This window comes from Chiloscyllium punctatum, chromosome 25, assembly GCF_047496795.1.
Source record: "Chiloscyllium punctatum isolate Juve2018m chromosome 25, sChiPun1.3, whole genome shotgun sequence".
NCBI lineage: Eukaryota > Metazoa > Chordata > Chondrichthyes > Orectolobiformes > Hemiscylliidae > Chiloscyllium > Chiloscyllium punctatum.
In genome coordinates, this window is record NC_092763.1 from 17,629,094 (window position 1) to 17,650,493 (window position 21,400).

At 48.8% G+C, this 21,400-nt stretch overlaps 1 protein-coding gene across 1 annotated transcript in view; it reads left to right on the forward strand.

Annotated features, from left to right (window-relative positions):
• Nucleotides 1–218: 218 nt before the first annotated feature.
• Nucleotides 219–21,400, forward strand: part of LOC140495644 (nuclear receptor subfamily 0 group B member 1-like) — a 30,068-nt gene continuing 8,886 nt past the window's right edge. The window contains exon 1 of the mRNA XM_072594638.1: nt 219–965. Coding sequence (XP_072450739.1) covers nt 431–965 — 535 coding nt within the window. The 5' untranslated portion in view covers nt 219–430. The remainder of the gene's footprint in view (nt 966–21,400) is intronic.

The following is a 21,400-nucleotide window of genomic DNA, read 5'->3' on the forward strand; positions in this document are numbered from 1 at the left end:
AGACCTTTACACAGACGCAAGTTAATTGCAAGTGAAATTGTGAAAGACAAAAAGAAATGAAGCTGTTTCATTTTAACTAGCCTTAGGTGTCTGAAGGCAACCAATAAGGGTCTACATTATCTCAATGCCCTTGAGATTACTAAAAGCAAACGAGTCCTACTTATAACATTGACTTTTGTAATTGCATTGTCTTATGTTATTCCAGATGCAATCCATGTCACTTTTCTGTCTCTGCCTCTGATCCATTCCTGTATTTTCACATAACCACCTCTCCACTATTTCAGTGATAACCTTGGAACTTGCTACAGAGCTGTTCAAGGTTATTTGGCAGCCAGGGTATAAAAGATCTATCAGGGTCCTGTGTCTTGAACATAAACAGTGATACTCCTTGCAGTGCTGTTGACAAGGGTGCTACTGTCCTCACTGAGCGATGGCGTTCAGCTCTAACTCTGCCCTTCAAAGGAAGTGTCACTGTGAAAAGGATAAGATAAATCAAGGCAGCATCCTTTACCACATCTTAAATCACAAAAGAAATCCACGTCTACCCACCTGCAGCTGCAAGCACGAATCCAAAGAGAAGGCAGCACTGGGATCACCGTACATCGCCTGCAAGGCTGCCTCTGAAGTTCTGCTGAAGACTGTGAACTTTATGAAAAACCTGCCCTCTTTTTGGGGGCTGCTGCAGCCAGACCAGCTGCTGCTGCTGGAGAACTGCTGGGCTGCCCTTTTCCTGCTGGGCTTGGCTCAGGAAGGTGTGGATTTTGAAGTGATTGAACCGTCAAAGACAAGCATACTGAAAGAAATTCTAACGAACCAGAAAGGAAAAGGCACTGATGAGAAAACAAGCTCTGAGCCGTCTGCTGCGGAAGTGCAGAAAGTGAAATCATTCCTAACTAAGTGCTGGAGCGTAGATATCAGCACTAAGGAGTATGTGTACTTAAAGGGAATCGTTCTATTCAGTCCAGGTGAGCTGTCCCATTGAGACCCCTGACCCAATGCTTTGGTTTTTGTTTTTAGTGAACTCAGGTGAAAATGCTTGAATTGCTGTTGAAGCATTAGCATTATTCCAGAAGGATGAATTTTGCCATTGATTGCAGAGAACAGCAAATTCATTCACAGTGAAAGTGGCTATTCAAGGCAGCAGAGAGAAAAAAAAACAATTCTCTGACACTGGAAGGTAGAAAGTATATAACAAGCTGACACTCACAAACTTGCAGGGAAGATGTTTCAGTTAAAGGGAAGTTGGTGAATCCAAGTTAGGGAAGGAAGCTGAGGGTGAAAAGTGGGGAGAGAGGAGGGGGGGGTGAGAAAGGTCAGCTTTCGTTTAACTCTTATCACTTGGCAGATTTCCCATCCTCCTTTACCTTTTGAGGAATTAAAATCGATGCAGGTCTTTATGATTGCTGACTGAAATTTCAAGTGCTAAAAATACATTCAAACACATTTCAAAGAGGTACAATGATTGGATTGCTATCAAAGTAATTGTATTGTAATGTTACATTGGAAATGATCAGTTATATAGCTCTATAGTTACACATTACTATTGTTACCGGTAATGTTTGCTTTAAATTTTATAAGAAGGACAGATGTTTTTGCTTCAATGACAGTTTGATCAACATAATATTGTGAAATTTGTTTGATAAGGAACAAAAGTGTTCAACCTTGATGCAAACTGGTGGCCTTCAGAACTGATTGGCACCTTAGAAGTTCCAGAAACGTGCTGGTGTCAGTGTTTTCTGCAAAGGCTATATGCAAAATCATGACTGGCAGCTCACTTATTGGATTGCACTATATCCAGTAAGATGCTAATACATTTGAACACTTTGAACATCCCAAAGGTTGCCTGAGGAGATTAACAGCTAGTTAAAGTGAGCAAAATTAACCTCGCAACTTGAGCTTGTTCTGTGCTTGGTTTAACTGGTGTCCCATTCATCGTGAGGCAGATCCTTGGTAGCTAGTTTCATGAGGTACTCTCTGATGACATTACAAGTCATAAATTTGTGTACCAGCAGAGGAATGTGCAAGATCAAAGCTCATTGTTATCCAACTGGTTAGCCCCGATGACATGTAATAAATCGGGATGAGAAATGTTTGAAAAGGAGTGGGCTAATTAGTTCCTCGGGCCTTCTGTCATTCAAGGAGATTTGCATGCAACATAATTTTTACGTCCTTTGAAATTCTTAACTCAAAGACTCAATCTTGAAGTTTTCAATTAACCTGCCAACAATTGCAGGCAATAGATAGAGGGAAATGCAGATTTCCATTACATTTCTGTGAAAGAATGTTTATTCCAGAGAGGTTTGACTATTCTTTCCTAAAAGCAGTTGGGGAATGTGTTGAGTCCAGTTGGACACAAGAGTTTGCAATCACGTGGTCTGGGGGGAGTTTGCATCAACGTTACTTAAGAACATAGAGCTTTTTGTAGTTGAAATTATTCACCTTAACAAATGCACCACATTTGGTGCCTCTCAGCCTCACATTCCTGCTTTTCTCATCATGTTTCTTATTCATTTCCATCTCCAGGAAGACATATGTCTCTTAAATATATCTCTAATATATCATTGACTGCTTGATGTTCACCCCTTCCCTCTCTTCAGCTGCAGGTTGACCACATTCATAAATGTGCTTTCCACAAAACACCACATTGATATACTGCAGAGATTCCCCAGTGCTGTTAAAATGCAGGAACCCAGAACCTCATCTTTAAAATGAACACACAAAATGCTAGCAAACCTCAGCATATCTGACAGCCTCCATGCTGAGAGAAACAACATGAGTGGCTCAAGTCCAACAAGGCTTTTCTTCAGAACTGCTCATTTTCCTCCTTCTTCTACATGTTTAAAATGTATTCAATACCCAATGTTATTCTACTGCAGCTACAAACAAATCTCTCAGTCAGTCATGGAGAAGAGAAAAAGCAGACTAACATTTTGGATGGAGATTCTGAATAATATCTGTTGTTTTGTCACCATAGCCTTACCAGACTATAGCGGCTCCTCTCTCATAGAGAGGTTACTGGGGGTGATTTAACCGAAGGGCCACCAGACCTCAGGCAAGAGATAGGGAAGGAGAGCCCTTCATGGTAACCTCAAACCTGTGAAGGGAATTGGACTCATACTATTAGTACCACCCTGCTCTGGAAACCAACAATCCAGCCAACTGAGCTAAACTAATTCCCAGAATAATGGGCATGTATACATTGCTAAATGCATCCTTGTTAATATTCTGACTTCATACTGAGTCAACCACAACCAAACTGATCTAATTCTTATTTTCAAAGATGATGTACTCAGGCATAGAGTGGTGGATAGGATTGATTTGAATTTCTGTGTTTGCTATTGGATTTCCTCTGAAATAGCTTAAATCAAGAGCACTTTATAATATTTGGATGTTAGGATAATAGCAGGGTTGCCTCCTACAGGCAAGTGACCCAAATACACTGAAGCTAAAAGGCAATATTTGTTTGCAAATATCTGATTTCAGGAGGGATGGACCCAGCATAAAGAATTTTCCTTTCTATTGTTGTTTCTGACTTTTTTTTACAAATTAAGTAAACCAAAGCATGACATCACGTGTGTGACAAATGGAGATAAACTCCTGGAGCATTTTGATGCATTTTGTAGTTCATAATAAATTGCAGCTGGGGAGGTTCACGTGTAGGTCACTGAGTAATAGGTATAACTGAATGGAATAGGCCATTGTTAACCAAGCAAGTAACTGCATGGCTTGGGGCAGGAAGGCATGTGACAGGAAGTCCATATAATTGGCATTGTTGAAGTGACCCACAAATACCAATCCATCACCAGGCATCTTCATCAGTGATGGGGTGGTGTTGGGCATCCTACTTGTCTGTGGGTCAATTATAGATCCTAATTTGCTAATTAATGGCACTTAAAGTCTTCTTGCTACTGCTACTGGGACTTTATTTGGGGTTGGTGAAACCAGCACCAAGTACCCAGTTCACCAGGTGGACTGAAGGCCAGGCTGAAGGGGTGCTGCCTTCTTTACCAGTTCCCTGCATCCAAGATCTGTCTGTCAAATCCCCAAAGCACCCGCTTCACATTTACCTTGCCCTGAACCACACCCTGCTGGTTCTGCCAGCCTGGTCCCAGTGAGATTCTGAGCTAACCTTTAATTCTGTCTCCATTAGAGCACTCTTCCTTCTGTGACTTGATGCCGTTCCAGTAATGAGCCCTATTCTCAATGGGTACCAGAGAGCTGATGGCTGTTAAATGTCTGAGAGGCTAGTCTGTCAAGCCAGGGCGCGATCACCTTTGGCTGTTATTTCAGCTCCTTGCTAAAGTCAGAAATAAATAATTCTACATGTGTCTAACCGATGGAGGTCAGCTCTGAAGAAATGCTGTTATTCATTTCATAAAGCACCCTTGGCGGACTAACAGGCAAGAATATGATGACTTGAAAGTGCAGATGCCTAAAATTGCACAGACCATGAAAGTAGCCATTGAAATGTCATAATGCCTGATTAATCCATACCCATTAAATGTAACAACGGCAGCATGCTACTGTTTGATCATTTACATGGTTTCTATGCGCAGCCTTATCATGAAGCAGGCTGCATCACCGGGGACCAACCATTGGTACGTGCAGCTTCTAAGTAGAGCAAACCTGCACAGCTTGAAGCGGAGGTGCATGGTGCCTGGGACAGGAGCTCGGAGACATGTGAAAGTAACGTGAGAAAGACAGTTGAATGTTGAAATGTGAAAAAAGGAGCTGAAATGAGCCATTTGGTCCTTTGGGACTGGTCTAACATTCAACAAGAACATAGCTGATCTTTTACATAAACCCCACCTCCCGCTGTTCCTCTTATGTCCCTCGACTTCCGGATTTAAGTCATTTAATGAGGCAACAGGGAAAGGGGATGAGTGTAATGCAGTTGTTGTGGTCAACACAACCTTCCAGAAGACATTTGATTATGCGGCACATAGTAGATTTATCAGTAGAGTTAATGATCCTGGAATAAAACACAGTTTGAATACAAAGTTAGATGAGTAGTCAGAAAAAGAATCGCAGTTGCAAATGGTTACTTTGGGATTGGGGGTAGGTATACATACAATGGTGCTGTCCAGGTGTTGGTACTAGGATTAATGCTTTTCTTGATCAATACTAAATTCCAGATTTTGGAAATGTGATGAACTGTTGTGTGGGGGTGGAGGGGTGGTAGTGGGGGGGGCTATCATAGACTTCAAAAGTATGCAGAGAGGCTGGTGGAATGGATTTGATGGATACCAACAAACACAGAAAAATGTGAAGTTACATTATTTGAAAGGAGGAAAAAGGAAGCCAAGATAATCTAATGATGATTAAGGTAGTGCAGCAACAGAAACACCAAGGAGTGGGCAGGCTGAAAAGTGGTTGAAAAGGCATATGAGATTCCTGGCTTCCTAAATAAGAGCATTGACTACTAAGGCAAGGAAGCTATAATGCAACTTCACTCAATACTCACCTGGAATACTATGTACAATTCTAGGTCATACACCTCAGGAAGGACACGAAGGATTGAGAGGCTGCAGAAAAGCAGTATAAGAATTTTCTGAAAGTTTAGAGATTTTAGTTTCCAGAATAGTTGGGAGAAATGGCATTTTTTCTCTTTATAGGAGAAAGTTTTTTTTTTCTCTTGGTCGAGGAGTCCAAAATCAGGAGGGGGCTAACCAGAGTCATAGAGACGTTTCCATTGGCAGAAAGACATTGACATGAAGACATGCATTTTTAGACAGAGTGTCGTTCAGGTCTGCAACATACTGCCTGAAAGTATGATGGAGACAGGTTCAGTCAACGTTCTCAATAGGAAATAGATAAGCATCTGAAAAGAAAAGAATTGCAGAGTTGTGGGGAAAAGTTGGGAGAGTGGTGCTTGCTACATTATTCTTGCAGTGGGTTGCCATGGAGTTGAAGGGCCAATTGTCCTCTTCCTGCGTTGTGATTGTTGTATAAATTAATGGTTCTGAAATCAACAGCCTGGGAGAGGGTCAGAAGGTCCAGCTCACAATAAGCTCACAACAAGGCATGGCTACAGAAGGGAAATTAATTAGCACAGATGCAGTTTAAACTGCAGCACTGCTGATGTTGCAAAGGAAAAAATAGGTGGCAAACACACCATCTAAAAATGTAAACAGAGTCTAACTGAAAAAAAGGTAAGGAGGCTGTTGAAGATGCAATAAGAATGGACATCCATAATTAAAATCATGGTTCAGGCAGCAAGATTATATTAAGATCAAAAACAACAGGCTTTATTTGGGTATGCTTTATTGGGCTTTGAAAAGTGGGAAATTATCTAATTTGCCCACAAAAGAAATAGAGTCATAAAGATGCACAACATGAAAACAGACCCTTCAGTCCAATCCGTCCATGCTGACCAGATATCCCAACCCAATCTAGTCCCACCTGCCAGCAGCCGGCCCATATCCCTCCAAACCCTTCCGATTCATATACCCATCCAAATGCCTTTAAAATGTTATAATTGTACCAGCCTCCACCACATCCTCTGGCAGCTCCTTCCATACACATACCACCCTCTGTGTGAAAAAGTTGCCCCTTAGGTCTCTTTTATATCTTTCCCCTCTCACCCTAAACCTATGCCCTCTAGTTCTTGACTCCCCGACCCCAGGGAAAAGACTTTGTCTATTTATCCTGTCCATGCCCCTCATAATTTTGTAAACCTCTATAAGGTCACCCCTCAGCCTCCGACGCTCCAGGGAAAAAAGCCCCAGCCTCTTCAGCCTCTCCCTGTAGCTCTGCAGAGGGTGGGAAATGACAAAGATAAGGCTTTTTTTTTGCTCTCAGCAATTTGTGTGACTTGGGGACTCTCTGCCTTAGAAGATGGTGAAGCTGATTTTCTTTAAAACTGAGATGGATAGGTTTTTGTTTAGCAGATGAATCATGGGTGATCAGAGTTACATGAGAATGTGAAACTTGAAACACAAACAGATCAATATTTTATTGATCAACAAAGCAGGTTTGAGAAGCCAAATGGTTTATTTCTACTCCTATTTCATATGCAACCTTGATTTTGCCCATGAAAAAGTAGGAAACCTCTATTTTGATTGCAAAGTGAGGATATATTTAAAATAAAGTTCTTGAAAGAGCAAGAAATAACTGAAAAGTTCAGTACACAGCAGTATCGATAAATGCATTCCCTACAGATTAAAGGAAAACTGTGTCTGTGACGTTTTGCAAAGAATTTATAAAAGACAGAATTGTCTGACAAATATTTGATGAATCTTTGTCAGATTTATTACAGTCCAAAGAAGATTTAACTTTGAAGAAAGCAATTCAGATTCTGCTGAAAACAGAAAGCAGGAGGAATAACAAAGAAATCCTGAGGGGAGAAGGCCAACCTTATCAGTGAAAAGCAACAAACGCATTACGTTACAGACAAATGCAAAAAACCAACAAAAGGAGCTAGGAGCTAGACAGCAGCTACTAGGAGTCAATATCAATGCTATGGAAGAAGGAAGCTTTACAAACACAAACCTGCCTTAAGGTTTGAATGGTTATTGCCAAAGTGCAGCAAAACATTTGGCAGCTGGTTTAACTTAATTGCAGTATGCATCTATTAAAAAAAAAGAATGTGACATTTGGAAGACTATGGACCACTTTCAGAAGTTTGTCAAAGTAAAACACAGTTACAAAGCAGTAAAAGATGTTAATACCATAGAATTGTCAGCATAAGAAAAGATATCTAATGCATTCTGAAGGGAGCTCAGTGATCTGACCAACTTAGGCTTCACAGAATGTATAAACGTGCAACTCTCAATCTGGCAAAGAGGGTGACTTCAGTTCAGTCCATGGGATTATGCGTGTAATGTATGTAAGAAGGAACAGTGTTAGCCAGAGCTGCAAACTGCTAATACAAGAGACAACAGTGGGCATGACAGTTGGTGCAGTATGGTCAAGGATAACAGATTTGATAAGGGATCTGAAAGGAATGAGTCAATAAACCATCAGTGGTCTATTTTATTTTTATAGCTGAAGGAGTTGTACATAGTCAAGGCAGAAAACTTTTCCCTTTTTGGAACAATCATTCACAAATAATTGATTAAGATTAACCCAATGAGTAATATCATGATTTGTAGATATCACAAGGTCAATTAAGGTAATCACTCCTCAAGTCAAGTACCTATAAAGATGCCAAAGCAAAGAGAACAAGCTTGGGGAAAATAGTGAAACCTCTAGACCACTTGAATTTGTGAAGTCAGAGATTTAGAGGAGATGGGGTAGTCATAAATTTCACCTAAATGTAGAAAGCTAACAATGGGAAAAAGGACCTGGTGGCAGGGGTGAAATGGGAGGTGCTCTATAAAATAATGTTTCTGAAAGAGTTAATGTTTTACACTGCATTTTGCTCCATGCAATCTGATGATATGACAAGGATTTGCAGGGAGGAGGCAAATATTATAGAATCCTGTGGAATGATAATAAGCATACCCACACATGCACAGACATACCCACACGTACACCCACACATGCACAGACATACCCACACATACACCCACACATGCACAGACACACCCACACGTACACCCACACATCCACACATGCACAGACACACCCACACGTACACCCACACAGACACACCCATACAGACACACCCACACCCACACATGAACAGACAGACCAACATGTACACCCACACAGACACACCCACACCCACACATGCACAGACACACCCACACATGCAGACACACCCACATCCACGCATGCACAGACACACCCACACAATCACACCCATAAAGACACACCCACATAGACACTCCCACACATGCATAGACACACCCACATCCATGCATGCACAGACACATCCACACAGGCACACCCACACCCACACCTACACCCACACAGACACACCCACACCAACACCCACACATGCACAGACACGCCTACACGTACACCCACACGGACACGCCCACACCACCACCCATACATACACAGACACACCCACACCCACAAATGCACAGTCACACCCACACATACACCCACACAGACACACGCACACCTGCACAGAAACACCCACACAGACACACACACACCTGCACAGACACACCCACACCTGCACAGAGCCACCCACACAGGTATACCCACACCTTCACAGACACACCCTCACAGGCACACCCACACCTGCACGGATGTACCCCCCACACCTGCACAGACAAACCCACAGAGATACACCCACACCTGCACAGAGACACCCACACCTGCACAGACACAGCCACATCTGCACAGACACACCCACACCTGCACAGACTCACTCACACAGACACACCTACGCCTGCACAGACACACCCACACAGACACACCCACACCTGCACAGACTCACCCACACAGACATACTCACACCCACAGAGACACACCTATACAGGTACTCACACCTGCACAGACACAGACACACAGACACACCCACCCCTGCACAGACACACCCTCACCTGTATTGACAAACCCACACAGACACACCCACACAGACACAGGCACACCTGCACAGACACACCCACACATGCACAGACACACCCACACCTGCACAGAGACACCCACACGTACACCCACACAAGCACACCCACACCAACACCCACACATGCACAGACACACCCACACACACATATGCACAGACTCACCCACACGTACACCCACACAGACACACCCACACATGCACAGACACACCCATACCCACACATGCACAGATACACCCACACAGACACACCCACATACACATCCGCACCTGCACAGACACATCCACACCTGCAAAGACACAGCCACATCTGCACAGACACACAAATACCTGCACAGACACACCCACACCTGCAAAGATACAGCCACATCTGCACAGACACGTACACCCTCACTGACACACCCACACCCACACCTGCACAGACACACCCACATAGACAGAACCACACCTGCACAGACACACCCTCACCTGCACAGACAAACCCACAGAGACTCACACACACAGACACACCCAGTCCTGCACAGACACACTCACACCCACACCTGCACAGACACAGACACATCAGCAAAGACACACCCACATAGACACACCTACACCCACACAGACATACCCACACAAACACACTCACACAGACACACCCACACCTGCACAGAGACACCCGCACAGACACACCCACACCTGCATAGAGACACCCACACAGGCACACCCACACCTGCACAGACACACCCACACCTGCACAGACAAACCCACAGAGACACACCCACACAGACACACCCTCATCTGCACAGACAATCCCACACAGACTCACCCACACAGACACACCTACACCTGCACAGACACACCCACACAGACTCACCCACACAGACATACCCACACCCGCACAGACACACCCACACAGACACACCCTCACCTGCACAGACAAACCCACACAGACTCACCCACACAGACATACCCACACCCACACAGATACATCCACACCTGCACAGACTCACCCACACAGACATACCCACATCCACAGAGACACACCTACACAGGCACCCACACCTGCACAGACACACCCACACCTGCATAGACAAACCCACACAGACACACCCACACAGACACACGTCCATCTGCACAGACACACGAATAATTGCACAGACACACCCACACAGAAACACCCTCACCTGCACAGACACCCATTCAGACACACCCCACCTGCACAGACACACCCACACAGACACACCCTCACCTACACAGACAAACCCACACAGACTCACCCACACCCACAGAGACACACCTACACAGGCACACCCACACCTGCACAGACATTCCCACACCTGCACAAACACACCCACACCTGCACAGACCTACCCACACAGACACACCCACAGAGACATACCCACACCCATAGAGACACACCTACAAAGGCACCCACACTGCACAGACACACAATCACCTGTACAGACAAACCCACACTGACACACCCACACAGACACACGCACACCTGCACAGACACAACCACACCTACACAGACACACCCATTCGGACACACCCTCACCTGCACAGACACACCCTCACCTGCACAGACACACCCATTCAGACACACCCTCACCTGTACAGACAAACCCACACAGACCTACCCACACAGACATACCCACACCTGTACAGACACACCCATAGAGACACACCCACAGAGACACACCCACACAGACACACCCACAGCCACAGAGACACACCTACACAGGCACACCCACACATGCACAGACACACCCACACAGACACACCCACACATGAACAGACACACCCACATCCATACATGCACAGACACACCCACACAGACACACCCACACCCACACCCACACATGCACAGACACACCAACACGCAAACCCACACAGACACACCCACACATGCACAGATACACACACACAGACACATCCACACCAATGCCACACAGACACACCCACAGAGACACACCTACACAGGCACACCCACACATGCACAGACACACCCACACAGACACACCCACACATTCACAGACACACCCACATCCATGCATGCACAGACACACCCACACAGACACACCCACACCCACACCTGCACAGATACACAGACACACCCACACCTGCACAGACACACCCACACAGACACACCCACACCTGCACAGACACACCCACACAGACACACCCATACAAACACACCCACACAGACACATGCACACCTGCACAGACACAGCCACATCTGCACAGAGACACCCACACAGACACACCCACACCTGCACAGACACCCACATAGACAGAACCACACAGACACACCCACACCTGCACAGACACACCCACACAGACATACCCACACCTGCACAGACACACCCACACTTGCACAGACACACCGACACAGACACACCCACACAGACACACCCATACCTGCACAAACAAACCCACACCTGCACAGACCCACCCACACAGACATACCCACACATGCAGAGACACAACCACACAGACACACCCACACCTGCACAGACACACCCACACAGACTCACCCACACCTGCACAGACACACTCACATAGACACACCCACACCTGCACAGACACACCCACACAAACACACCCACACAGACACCCCCACACCTGCACAGACAAACCCACACAGACTCACCCACACAGACATACCCACACCTGCACAGACAGACCCACAGAGACACACACACAGATACACCCGCACCTGCACAGACAAACCCACAGAGACACACCCATAGAGACACACCCACACCTTCACAGACACACCCACACAGACACATCCTCACCTGCACAGACACACCCACACAAACACACCCACACAGACACACCCACACCTGCACAGACACACCCACACAGGCACACCCTCACCTGCACAGATAAACCCACAGAGACACACCCTCACCTGCACAGACACACCCTCACAAACACACCCACACAGACACACCCACACCTGCACAGACACACCCACACAGACACACCCTCACCTGCACAGATAAACCCACAGAGACACACCCACACAGACACACCCACACCTGCACAGACACACCCACACAGCCACCCCCTCACCTGCACACACACCCACACCTGCACAGACACACCCGCACAGGCACACCCACACAGACACACCCACACACACACAAGCACAGACTCATCCACACGTACACACACAAGCACAGACTCACGCACACGTACACCCACACATGCACAGACACACTCACACAGACACACCCACACAGACACACTCACACCTGCACATGCACAGACAAACCCACATAGACACACCCACATCCATACCTTCACAGACACACCCACACCTGCAAAGACATAGCCACATCTGCACTGACACACAAATACCTGCACAGACACAGCTATTCAGACACACCCTCACCTGCACAGACAAACCCACACAGACTCACCCACACAGACATACGCACACCTGTACAGACACACACACAGAGACACACCTACACAGGCACTCCCACACATGCACAGACACACCCACACAGACACACCCACACCCACACATGCACAGACACACCAACACGTAAACCCACATTGACAAACCCACACATGCACAGATACACACACACAGACACATCCGCACCAATGCCACACAGACACACCCACAGAGACACACCTATACAGGCACACCCACACATGCACAGACACACCCACACAGACACACCCACACATTCACAGACACACCCACATCCATGCATGCACAGACACACCCACACATTCACAGACACACCCACATCCATGCATGCACAGACACACCCACACCCACACCTGCACAGACACACCCACACAAACACACCTACACAGACACCCCTACACCTGCACAGACAAACCCACACAGACTAACCAACACAGACATACCCACACCTGCACAGACACACCCACACAGACACACTCACACCCACAGAAACACACCCACACAGCACACCCACACCTGCACAAACCCACAGAGACACACCCACACAGACACACCCTCACCTGCACAGACACACCCTCACCTGCACAGACAAACCCACCCAGACTCACCCACACAGACATACTCACACCTGCACAGACACACCCACACAGAGACACCCACACAGGCACACCCCCACCTGCACAGACACACCCTCACCTGCACAGACACACCCACACCTGCACAGACATGTTCACACAGGCACACCCATACCTGCACGGACACACCCTCACCTGCACAGGCACACCCACACAGACGCACCCACACAGACACACCCACTCATGCACAGACACACCCACACAGACACTCCCACACACATCTGCACAGACACACCCACACAGACACACACACGTACACATGCACAGACACACCCACACGTACACTCACACAGGCACACCTACACCCACACATGCACAGACACACCCACACAGACTAACCCACACGTACACGCACAAGCACAGACTCACCCACACCCACACATGCACAGACACACCCACACAGACACACCCACACCCGCACATGCACAGACACACCCACACATACACCTGCACAGACACATCCACACAGACACAATCACACCTGCACAGACACACCCACACGTACACCCATAGACACACCCACACCCACACATGCACAGACACACCCACACAGACACACCCATACCCACACCCACACAGACACATCCACACAGACACATGCACAGACACGCCCACACGTACACCCACACAGACACATCCACACCTGCACAGACACACCCATTCAGACACACCCTCACCTGCACAGACAAACCCACAGACTCACCCACACAGACATACCCACACCTATACTGACACACCCACAGAGACACACCCACACAGACACACCCACAGAGACACACCTACACAGACACACCCACACATGCACAGACACACCCACACAAACACCCACACATGCACAGACACACCCACACAGACACACCCACACCCACACATGCACAGACACATCCGCACAGACACACCCACACCTACACAGACACACCCATACAGACACACCCACACCTGCACAGGCACACCCATACAGACACACCCACACCTGCACAGACACACCCACACCTGCACAGGCACACCCACACAGACACACCCATACAAACACACCCACACAGACACCTGCACACCTGCACAGACATAGCCACATCTGCAGACACATCCGCACAGACACACCCACGCCTGCACAGAGACACCCACACAGACACACCCACACCTGCACAGTCACAACCATACAGACATACCCACACCTGCACAGACACACCCGTACTTGCACAGACACACTCACACAGACACACGGACACAGACACACCCATACCTGCACAGACAAATACACAGAGACACACCCAGACAGACACACCCACACCTGCACAGACACACCCACACCTGCACAGACACACTCACACAGACACACTCTCACCTGCACAGACACACCCACACAGACTCACCCACACAGACACACCCACACCCACAGAGACACACCCACACAGGCACACCCTCACCTGCACACACAAACCCACAGAGACACACCCACACAGACACACCCTCACCTGCACAGACACACCCACACAAACACACCCACACCTGCACAGACACACCCACACAGACACTCCCACACCCACACAGACACTCCCACACCCACACAGACAGACCCACACCTGCACAGACACACCCACACACCCACACAGACTCACCCACCAAGACACACCCACACAGGCACACCCATACCTGCACAGACACACCCACACAGACTCACCCACTAAGACACACCCACACAGACACACCCACACCTGCACAGACACACCCACACCCGCACAGAACCACCCACACCTGCACAGGGACACCCACACAGACACACCCACACATGCACAGACACATTCACACAGACACACCCACACACCCACAGACACACCCAAACGTACACCCATACGGACACATCCAGATCCACACCTGCACAGACAAACCCACAGAGACACACCCACACAGACACACCCACAACTGCACAGACACACCCACACTAACACACCCACACAGACACATCCCCACCTGCACAGACACACCCTCACCCGCACAGACAAACCCACACAGACTCACCCACACAGGCACACCCACATCTGCACAGACACACCCACACTTGCACAGACACAGACACACCCACACAGACATACCCACACCCACAGAGACACACGTACATAGGCACACCCACACCTGCACAGACACAGCCACACAGACACACCCACACAGACACTCGCACACCTGCACAGACACACCCACACCTGCACAGGCACACCCACACAGGCACACCCATACATGCACAGACACACCCACACAGACACACCCACACAGACACCTGCACAGACACAGCCACACCTGCACAGACACACCCACACCCACACCTGCACTGACACACCCACATAGACACTCCCACACCCACACATGCACAGATACACATGCACAGACACACCCACACCCACACATGAACAGACACACCCACACGTACACCCACACACACAGACGCACCCACACATACACCCACACCGACACACCCACACCTACACACCCACACCTGAACAGACACACCCACACATACACCCACACCGACACACCCACACCTACACACCCACACCTGAACAGACACACCCACACATACACCCACACCGACACACCCACACCGACACACCCACACCTGCACAGACACACCCACACATACACCTGCACAGACACATCCACACAGACACAATCACACCTGCACAGACACACCCACACGTACACCCATAGACACACCCACACCCACACATGCACAGACACACCCACACGTACACCCATAGACACACCCACACCCACACATGCACAGACACACCCACACGTACACCCATAGACACACCCACACCCACACATGCACAGACACACCCACACGTACACCCATAGACACACCCACACCCACACATGCACAGACACACCCACACGTACACCCATAGACACACCCACACCCACACCTGCACAGACGCACCCACACGTACACCCACACAGACACATCCACACCCACATGTGCACAGGCACACCCACACATACACCTACACTGACACACCCATACCCATAAATGCACAGATACACCCACATGTACACCTGCACAGACAGACCCACACCCACACATGCACAGACCCACCCACACAGACACACCCACACCCACACATGCACAGACCCACCCACACAGACACACCCATACCCACACAGATACACCCACCCCTGCACAGAGGCATTCAAACAGACACACCCACACCTGCACAGAAACATTCACACAGTCACACTCACACCTACACGGACGCACCTACACCCACACATGCACAGTCACACCCACATGTACACCCACACAGACACTCCCACACCCACACATGCACAGATCCACACAGACACATCCACACCCATGCCCACACAGACACACCTACACCCACACATGCACAGACACATCCACACGTACACCCACACAGACTTACGCACACATGCACAGACACACTCACACAGACACACCAACACCCACACATGCACAGACACACCCACACATGCATTGACACACCCACACCTGCACAGACGCATTCACACAGACTAACCCACACCCACACATGCACAGTCACACCCACATGTACACCCACACAGACACACCCACACATGCACAGATACACACAGACACATCCACACCCATGCCCACACAGACACACCCACATCTACACATGCACAGACACATCCACATGTACACCCACACAGACTCACGCACACATGCACAGACACACCCACACAGACACACCAAACCCACACATGCACAGACACACCCACACCCACACATGCATTGACACACCCACAGAGACACACCCACACCCACACATGCATTGACACACCCACACCTGCACAGACGCATTCACACAGACACACCCACACCCACACATGCACAGACACACCAACATGTAAACCCACACAGACACACCCACACATGCACAGATACACACACACAGACACATCCACACCCATGCCCACACAGACACACCCACACATGAACAGACACACCCACACAGACACACCCACACATGCACAGACACACCCACACAGACACATGCACACACACACAGACACACCCACACCCACACCCACACATGAACAGACACACCCACACGTACGCCCATACAGACACATCCACACACACACATGCCCAGACACATCCACATGTATACCCAACAGACACACCCACACCCCCACATGCACACACACCCACACATACACCCATACCGGCACATCCATACCCACACATACACAGAGCCACCCACACCTGCACAGAGCCACCCACACAGGTATACCTACACCTGCACAGACACACCCACACAGGCACACCCACACCTGCACAGACACACCCACACAGACACACCCACACCTGCACAGAAACACTCACACCCACACAGACACACCCACACAAGCACATCCACACCTGCACAGACACACCCACACAGACACACCCACACAAGCACATCCACACCTGCACAGACACATGCACACAGACACACCCACACCTGCACAGAAACACTCACACCCACACAGATACACCCACACAGACACACCCACACCTGCACAGACCACACCACCACCTGCACAGACACACCCACACAGGAACACCCACACAGACACACCCACATAGACGCACCTGAATAGAAACACCCACACCTGCACAGACCCACCTGCACAGACACACCCACACAGAAGCACCCACACCCGCACAGACACACGCACACCTACACAGACGCAGCCACACCTGCACAGACACACCCACACGGACACACCCACACCCACACCGAGACACCGCTACCTGCACAGATGCATTCACACAGACACACCCACACACACACCTGCACAGACACACCCACATAGACACTCCCACACCGACACACGAACAGACACCCACACAGACACACCCACACATGGACAGACACACCCACACCTACACATGAACAGACGCACCCACACGTACACCCACACAGACACACCCACACCCACATGCACAGACACACCCACACATACACCCACACCGACACAGACAGACCAACATGTACACCCACACAGACACACCCACACATACACCCACACAGACACATCCACACCCACATGTGCACATACAGACCAACATGTACACCCACACAGACACACCCACATATACACCCATACCCACACATGCACAGATACACCCACATGTACACCAGCACAGACAGACCCACATCTACACATGCACAGACACACCCACACCCACACATGCACAGACTCACCCACACAGACATACCCACACCTACACAGACACATTCACACAGACACACCCACCCCTGCACAGAGGCATTCAAATAGACACACCCACACCTGCACAGAAACATTCACACAGTCACACCCACACCCAGACCCACACATGCACCGTCACACCCACATGTGCACCCACACAGACACACCCACACCCACACATGCACAGATACACACACAGACACATCCACACCCATGCCCACACAGACACACCCACATCTACACATGCACAGACACATCCACATGTACACCCACACAGACTCACGCACACATGCACAGACACACCCACACAGACACACCAAACCCACACATGCACAGACACACCCACACCCACACATGCATTGACACACCCACAGAGACACACCCACACCCACACATGCATTGACACACCCACACCTGCACAGACGCATTCACACAGACACACCCACACCCACACATGCACAGACACACCAACATGTAAACCCACACAGACACACCCACACATGCACAGATACACACACACAGACACACCCACACCCATGCCCACACAGACACACCCACACATGAACAGACACACCCACACAGACACACCCACACATGCACAGACACACCCACACAGACACATGCACACACACACAGACACACCCACACCCACACCCACACATGAACAGACACACCCACACGTACGCCCATACAGACACATCCACACACACACATGCCCAGACACATCCACATGTATACCCAACAGACACACCCACACCCCCACATGCACACACACCCACACATACACCCATACCGGCACATCCATACCCACACATACATAGAGCCACCCACACCTGCACAGAGCCACCCACACAGGTATACCTACACCTGCACAGACACACCCACACAGGCACACCCACACCTGCACAGACACACCCACACAGACACACCCACACCTGCACAGAAACACTCACACCCACACAGACACACCCACACAAGCACATCCACACCTGCACAGACACATGCACACAGACACACCCACACAGACACACCCACACCTGCACAGAAACACTCACACCCACACAGATACACCCACACAGACACACCCACACCTGCACAGACCACACCACCACCTGCACAGACACACCCACACAGGAACACCCACACAGACACACCCACATAGACGCACCTGAATAGAAACACCCACACCTGCACAGACCCACCTGCACAGACACACCCACACAGAAGCACCCACACCCGCACAGACACACGCACACCTACACAGACGCAGCCACACCTGCACAGACACACCCACACGGACACACCCACACCCACACCGAGACACCCACACCTGCACAGAGGCACCCACATAGACACACACACACTCACATGCACTGACACATCCACACAGACACATCCACACAGACACACCCACACAGGCACACCCACACCTGCACAGACCCACCTGCACAGACACACCCACACCCACACAGACACACCCACACACACGCAGCCACACCTGCACAGACACACCCACACCTGCACAGAGACACCCACACAGAGACACCCATACCTGCATAGAACCACCCACACAGACACACCCACACTTGCACAGAGACACCCACACAGACACACCCACACACACGAAGAGACACTCACACCTGCACAGAGACATCCACACAGACACAACCACACAGACACATCCACACACACAGATGCAACCACACACGACTACTCATGCACACATAAAAACACAGTTATTAAGAGAGTTATCTCAGTGATGTGAATTTAGACTAATCCATTACACAATGGCTGATAGCAGCATGATCTTGTCAAAGATGACCAAAGAGACTATGAGAAGGACTTTCATTCTGCCATTTTAGTTTGGGCTCTTGAACAGGGTTTGCCCTTGTATTTCCAATTATAATTGCACTTCAATATCATCTCATTCTTTCTGAGTATGAATGTGCGTGCGTCTGGGATTGAGGGCATAGAACTTAAGTCTACATAGTAGGTTAGGTAATAATCCATTTTACTACATGCTTAAGAAATAAGTTGGGTTTTAATAAACAAACTTATTTTTGAGTTTATTAAAGATACCAGTTTAAAGTCTTTTTTTTAGATAACTGCAATAAAGAGAAACAAATTGATTATTTTGATGATAGACAAGTGATTTACATTTACATTTCATGAAGTGTTGGGACTTGATTTGCAGTCTGCTCTGCTGTCGTAAAAAGACCTATATCCTGAGATCTCCTGTTGGTCTGAATAACATTGCCTATCTCACTTAATTAATTTGTCTAGCTGTACTCTTTGATCATCTCATGATCATGATCCAAACGAGGGTGTAATTTTTTGGACCCAAAGGTTGGAACCCATTCGCAACCCAGGGACTGCCATGTTGTGAAATAAAGTGCATTCTGTTCAAGACAAGAACCTCTCTCATTAAGCCTCACCATCATTTTCCTCTCTCATTGTAAGCCAAGTAAAACCCTTAGACTCAGTTATGAAATGATGAGAGTGGCAGAAAATTAACCCAACCTTAAGCAAGGTGTTAACATTGAAGGTTGCATAACAGCAACCATTCTCTTGTTTTCTAACAAAACCAAATGCAGCCTGAGGGAAATGTTCTGACATGATGAGTTTTTGGATCTGGAA